The 7,155-nt window shown below is 40.6% G+C and overlaps 2 protein-coding genes across 2 annotated transcripts in view; both read left to right on the top strand.

The window, feature by feature from the left end:
• The window catches only part of LOC107645048 (chloride channel protein CLC-f), a gene marked incomplete in the record, with an annotated part of 6,449 nt that extends 894 nt beyond the window's left edge, over positions 1–5,555 (top strand). Inside the window, 8 exon segments of the mRNA XM_016349057.2 lie at positions 1,114–1,516; positions 1,921–2,115; positions 2,508–2,962; positions 3,074–3,178; positions 3,526–3,759; positions 3,891–4,103; positions 4,502–4,734; positions 5,236–5,555. Coding sequence (XP_016204543.1) covers positions 1,114–1,516; positions 1,921–2,115; positions 2,508–2,962; positions 3,074–3,178; positions 3,526–3,759; positions 3,891–4,103; positions 4,502–4,734; positions 5,236–5,317 — 1,920 coding nt within the window.
• LOC107645049 (UDP-glycosyltransferase 88F4) lies at positions 5,596–7,155 on the top strand (the record flags this gene model as incomplete). Its single annotated transcript, XM_016349058.2, is given in 1 exon segment — positions 5,596–7,155. A coding segment is annotated over 1 exon segment (1,418 nt), but the record flags the coding sequence as incomplete, so codon positions are not given.

The following is a 7,155-nucleotide window of genomic DNA, read 5'->3' as shown; positions in this document are numbered from 1 at the left end:
CCCCCCCCCCCCCCCTCTCTCTTTCTCTCTCTGTTTTGCTCTCTAATAAGTAATATTTCGAGCTGCTTGCTTTGATGGATTATTCGGACTTGTTCTTATGGCTGGTCGCATTTTTTTTTTTAAATAAGTAGGTTCACATAATTGATCTAGATTCTAAGATCAACAAGGTTTTGTCATGTTTAGGATGCGAGAATCTTGATCTCAATGGCTAGAAACTACGATGTTTAGGATAGATAGTTAGAAAGATTAACACTTCTGAGATCCAGATCATGTTTAAACTTGTTAAATATAATATTATGAATTTAATCTGATGGTATGTAATCATGTTGTCTGCCGTATGCTATGCTTTTACTGGTCGGGTGCAGTGCTGTCAAAATATTTCAGTATTTCTCTAATATCAGTAATTAGAAGTGCTGTTTCAATGGTTACAAGGTGGGCTGGTTTAGGAATTAGATAAACCGGGGTCTGTTTTATGGTTATCTTGTATGGCATTGAAGATGAAGTTATAAGAGTCATGAATTTTTATACCAAAGAGAATGGCATCTTGTTGGGTGTGTATCCTTTCAGTGCCGCAGCTTGTTGATATATAGCTACTCTTGGCTGTTTCCTCTTGCATGCTTGTCAGTCTGCCTCTGCATCGGCTAAGGTTCATGCGATGTATCCACCAACCCACTATCATTGACATAAAAAGAAATATGATATGCTAGAGCTTTGCCATTTTCTACTCTGAACAAATTATTAACAGTAGAGGTGACCAAAATCACAAGTGCTCTTTTTTTTATTATTATTGTTTCAATCTAGTCAACAGCTATGGCTTATTAAGTCTTCCTATTGCTGTATTCATTTTATATCTTCTGTGTTACTACTGTGAGACTCTGAAATTATTTAAGGTATTATCTCTTGGGAATTTGGGCATTAATAAATTTGCTGTCATGGTTGTCAGGCCATCTTTGATGCCTGTTTTTGTAATGTTGTAGTATTGTCATACTGACCTTCTGAAATCATTTAGTTTTGTGGTATCTAGCCATCTATATTCTATTTCTAGACTGGGTTCTTTACCGGCCAATTGTGGAATTCAAATGATCTGATATGTGCTGCTATGTGCTCATTTAGGTGCATCTAATACACGAATGGGCCTGGGCGGGTACTCCGAATGAGGGTGCTGCTTGGCTTCGTTTGCAGAGACTGGCTGATACATGGCATCGGATTCTTTTGATACCTGTCTTTGGAGGAGTCATTGTTGGCATGATGCATGGTTTACTGGAAATACTGGAACAAATAAATCAGTCCACTTCCTCCCAAAGGCAAGGTTTTGATTTGCTCTCTGGAGTATTTCCCACAATAAAGGCTCTCCAAGCTGCAGTCACTTTAGGTACTGGCTGTTCTTTGGGTCCTGAAGGTCCTAGTGTTGATATTGGAAAGTCATGTGCCAACGGATTCTCATTAATGATGGAAAATAACAGAGAAAGAAGAATAGCACTTATTGCAGCTGGTGCGGCAGCTGGAATTTCTTCAGGTAGCCTGGCAATCTTGTTAAAATCACTTTGTGAATCTCATTTAATGCCTATACATTTCATATTCTGCTCGTTTGAGCCTTGTTGAACTTTTTAATCACAATTTAACAACCAAAAAAATTGTTTAAAGGACAAAATTCTTATTGGTGTTCACGTTATTCATGATTGGGAAGATAAACATAAGGACAATAAATTCTCAAGAATTTGAATTGAGAATGGAATCCCTGGACAATTTTCTTTTATCCATATCTGGGCACCTAACTTTACTGGATAATTTGATCAATCAACCCTGTGTTTTGTTTCTAATTATGTTTGGTTTAAGAGTAAGGACTGATTGGCAGCATCTACATTTTTCTTTTGATTTCTATATATTGGTTATTTTAGCTTTCAATTTTTCTTTCTTCAGGATTTAATGCTGCAGTTGCTGGTTGTTTCTTCGCCATTGAAACAGTGCTGAGGCCTCTTCGTGCAGAAAACTCTCCCCCATTTACAACTGCCATGATTATATTGGCTTCTGTTATCTCCTCCACTGTATCAAACGTTTTACTAGGAACCCACTCAGCTTTTACAGTGCCTGCATATGATTTGAAATCTGCTGCTGGTACTCTCCTTTACCTTGCTGTTTTTGTTATATACAGTTTATGTTTGTGACCATATTTCTTTGTGCATCTATCATATTTGTTTTGATATGATGGAAAACGTCTCATACATATATATATACGGACAACAAAGTTTATTAGAATTAGAATAGAAGATAGTACACAACAGGGGATAACCATCCTTGCATAGATAAAAAAGAAAACGTCTCTCTTATTCTTTATCCCACCAAAGAGGTAACCACAAGAAGTTATCCTGCAAAACTGTGTCATCCCCCCCACCCATTAACACCAAACAACAGCATTGCATGCACACTGCCAAAAATCATTGCCTTTCTTGAATGAAGTCATAATTATGAAGTACATGTCTGATACTTCTTCATGATGTTGCTTGCAGAACTACCTTTATACCTGATATTGGGAATGCTGTGTGGTGTTGTAAGTGTGGCCATGACTCGTTTGGTTGATTGGTTCACTGAATTGTTTGAGTTGATCCAGGAAAAGTTTGGCCTTCCTTTTGTGGTCTGTCCTGCTTTAGGCGGTTTAGGAGCTGGGATCATTGCTCTTAAATATCCTGGAATATTGTATTGGGGTTTCACAAATGTGGAAGAAATTCTCCATACTGGAACTAGTGCTTCAGCTCCTGGAATATGGCTCCTGACGCAATTGGCAGCTGCTAAGGTTATTGCAACAACTCTTTGCAAGGGCTCTGGGCTAGTAGGTGGTCTCTATGCGCCAAGTTTAATGATTGGTTCTGCAGTTGGTGCCGTATTTGGAGGCGTTGCAGCAGAAGTTATCAATTCAGCAATCCCTGGAAATGCTGCTGTGGCCCAACCCCAGGCATATGCTCTTGTAAGTTGACTTTACTGTGCAGTATCTATATTGTATAAATGTCACTGTTGACATCAAGCTTTGTTGATGTAAGCTCATATAATCACAAGTTATTTTTAATTTCTATCACAGGTTGGAATGGCTGCTACGTTAGCATCTGTCTGTTCTGTCCCGTTGACTTCAGTTCTACTGCTGTTTGAACTGACCAAAGATTATAGAATACTGCTTCCTCTCATGGTAATTCTTCAATAAAATTCTTACCCAAAATTACATGATAGTGGTAATAAATTGCTCACTTAGTTACATGTGCAGTTTTCTGCTGTTCTCCTATTCTTATGTTTAACAAAATGAAAAATTTGCAAACTGCATTCTTTTACCTCGACTGAACAAGAGAAGATGTTTGGTATATTCTTACATGCTCATTTTCTCATTGGTTGTTTCCCTGTATCTTATGTTAAAGCAAGGCAGAAGAAAATTGTTTCTCTATGGCATAATATTTTATTGATTTTAGGGAGTACTCTGTCCTATTGTAATTCTTATTGATTACAGTTGTCGTACTGTGTTACTGTAAACTTTGTACCTAGGGGGCTGTTGGATTAGCAATATGGGTTCCCTCTGTGACAAACCGGAAGAAGGAAATTGACAACAAATCTGATACAAGAAACTCGCCTAAAGGATATTCTCCAGTTTCACCTGCTGATGAAAATGAAGGTAACTGGAGACAGGCAAATGCTGCTGATGGTTTAGAACTCTCTGTTGTTGGTGATGCTGCTGATCATGAAGCAATTGACGAGGAACTTCATCTCGAAAATCTTAAGGTTGATAAAAGCTATTAATCAATAAAAATAATCCTTCTCTTGTTAACTCTCCAGCAGAATGCTGACATGTGATCCTTTTTTTTTGTCCATCAACTTTATGCCTTCATTAATGTCATTATTGCTCTTTTCAGGTTTCTCAGGCCATGTCTGACAGCTATCTGAAGGTTTCATCATCTGCAACCCTGAAAGATGCAATCCAATGCATTCATGATGGCCACCAGAACTGTGTGCTGGTGGTCGATCAAGAAGGTTTTCTGGAAGGAATACTGACATATGGTGACATCAGAAGGTGTCTTCCCGAGAAGTCTAGTGACACTTCTATGAGGGATTCAGGATTTGTGGATGTATGTAGAAAGTGCTTCTGCTCTTTATATATTTAAAAATCATTCTGCAAATTATTCTGGGATTAGTATTTTTTCCCCCCTGTTCTTTCCTTTTACAATACATGATAATAGAAAATGTGAGGGTTCCAATTTCAGAATAAAATCATAACACAAATGGTTTCTATGTTTTGGTTCGGTAGGGATACAATTGCTAAGATGATATATTAAAGCTTTGATGAATGGGTTTTAAATGCAGTGATGAACAAATACATTAGTGAAATTCATGCCTGGATCTTCCTGTTATACTACTGTGATAAAAATGTCAATTGATTTATTCTTGAAAAATCCCAGTTATACTGTCTACAATACCTGTTGGTTAGTCTTGTCTCAAATAATATTTCAAATTAAATATTTGACAGGCAAATACATGCTTAGTTTCCTCTGTTTGTACTCGGGGTATGACCTATCGTGGACGAGAGCGTGGACTTCTAACCTGTTATCCCAATACCAGTTTGGCTGTGGCCAAGGAGTTAATGGAAGCCAAGGGCATTAAGCAATTACCAGTGGTTAAACGCGGTGGAGATCGCAATAGAGAGAGAAAGCGGAGAATTGTTGGTCTTCTTCATTATGATGCACTATGGCATTGTCTCAGGTTAACTTATTATCTAATACTTGTTTATACTTTAATTTCTGTTTCCCTACCTAACACTAAAGCTGGGTTTCTCATTTCAGCACATAAAATACTCGCAGATAATTTTTGTTATGCAAACTATGTATGTTAGTCAGAGTTAAAATGTTGAACTGCTGCAGCATATTTTTGTAGATGTCAAGACTTGAGTTTAGGTTTATAGCTCTTTCTTCATTGCCATGTGTGTTTGTGAATGTTTTATCAGACATATTTAGTTGCCGAATATATACATATTCTTTCTTTAAATTTTTTTCTTGCTAAAGAGGAGATCTAGATGATCATAAGCGAATTTTTCTTTCTGTGGTTTGAACATAATTGTTATGCCATTTGATATATGTTGTTAATATAAGACTTAGCCACTGCTGCAATTGGATAATGTTTAGATACCTTTTTCATGTGATACTGAACGAATTTATAAGAATTATTTTAGCCGAAGTTATTCATGGTGCATTTGATATTTTGCAGGAAAGAGATTAACCATCGGAAGGAAGTGAATCGAAATAGGAGAGAAAACCATTTGGCTGTGGAAACTGCAAACGGGCATTAGCTTGGTTACCCTCACCAAAGAAACAGTGAGGAGGTAGCATGGATCTCCTTGATTACCCTTTTGAAAGCCAAGTTATGAGTGAAGACTGATTATATAAGTTGATGTATATTTTAGTTCCTCAATCCAATGGTGACAAGTTAAGCTGAGATTCTTTTGCATAATTTAGCAAAGTGCATCTTGTAAAGTAACTATAAGAAAGAAGCAAATGAATATCGAATACAATGGGGTTTGAAAAGCATATTCTTGTGTCGGTTAATAATCAATCTGTTACTCACCTAACCATTTAACATGTATGATTATAAGGCTTCTTTCAAGTTTCAACTACTAAAAGTCAAGTCAACAAATATGAACAATATACATAGTTGAGGAGTTTGTGTGTGAGAGAGAGAGAAAGAAAGAAAGAAAGAAAGAGAGAGAAAGATGGAAGAAAGAATAGTGTTGTATGCAGCTCCGAGCATAGGCCACATAGTTTCAATGGTTGAAGTGGCCAAACGCCTCTCCCTCCGTCGCCACAACATCACCATCCTCCTTACCACCGGCTTCCTCGACCATCCTTCCACCGACGCCTACATCCACCGCATCTCCACCGACCACCCTTCCATCTCCTTCCACCGCTTCCCCCACTCTGACCCTCCTCCCCCCGGCACCCTCAGCCTCACCGCAAGGGCTTTCCACTTCATTCGCAACAACGTCCCCAACGTCACCTCCGCACTCACCCTTATCTCCAAGACCTCCACCATCAAAGCCTTCGTCATCGACATCTTCTGCACCTCCGCCATGGACGCAGCCTCCTCCATGGGAATCCCCGTCTACTACTTCTTCACCTCCGGCGCCGCCGTGATTGCGCTCTACATCTACTTCCCGTTGATCCACGAGCAGACGGAGAAGTCGCTGAAGGATCTGAAGGTGGAGCTGAGGGTGCCGGGGATGACGGCGGGGGTGAGGGCGTGGGAGATGCCGGAGCCGTTGCTGGATAGGGAGGACCCCTGTTATGAGGAGATGGTGTATTTCTGCAGGCAGCTTCCAAGATCGAGTGGGATCATGGTCAACACTTTCAGAGAGCTGGAAGTCAACGCCGTTAAGGCCATTGAAGAAGGTCTTTGCTTTCCCAACCAGAAAGAAAGGACTCCGGTTTATTACATTGGCCCCTTGATCGCCGATCCGAGTGATCAACAGCATCAACCTGGTGGAGAAAGCAAAGATTGCTTGTCATGGTTGGAGAAACAACCAAGTAAAAGTGTGGTGTACCTGTGTTTCGGAAGCAGAGGATCGTTCTCAGTGGAGCAGCTGAGAGAGATAGCTCAAGCCTTGGAGCGGAGCGCCCAAAGGTTCTTGTGGGTCGTCAAGAGCCCCCCACTGCATCCAGGAACCAACCAGTTACTTGCTGATCAAGACAACTTTGACCCCATTTCAGTGCTGCCAACTGGCTTCACCCACAGGACCCAAGACAGGGGCATGGTAGTGGCCTCGTGGGCCCCCCAGGTTGAGATCCTCAGTCGTCAATCCGTGGGGGCCTTCGTCACTCACTGCGGCTGGAACTCTGTTCTCGAAGCTGTGGTTGCTGGGGTGCCCATGATTGCTTGGCCGCTCTATGCGGAGCAGCACATCAACAGGAACCTCATGGTGGAGGACATGAAGGTGGCTCTTGCGGTGGATCAGACTCAAGAACACGGTGGGCTCGTCAGTGCCCAAGAGGTGGAGAGGGTGGTGAGGATGGTCATGGAGTCTGATGGGAAAGGGAAGGATTTAAGGGACAGCATTTCCAAGATGAAGGACATGGCTTTAGCTGCACTTTCAGAAACGGGTTCATCCTCTGCATCACTTGCCAACTTGGTTCA

This window comes from Arachis ipaensis, chromosome B05 (genome assembly GCF_000816755.2).
Source record: "Arachis ipaensis cultivar K30076 chromosome B05, Araip1.1, whole genome shotgun sequence".
Lineage (NCBI taxonomy): Eukaryota > Viridiplantae > Streptophyta > Magnoliopsida > Fabales > Fabaceae > Arachis > Arachis ipaensis.
Note: the sequence above shows the minus strand (reverse complement) of the source record. Positions and strands in the feature narration are given on the sequence as shown.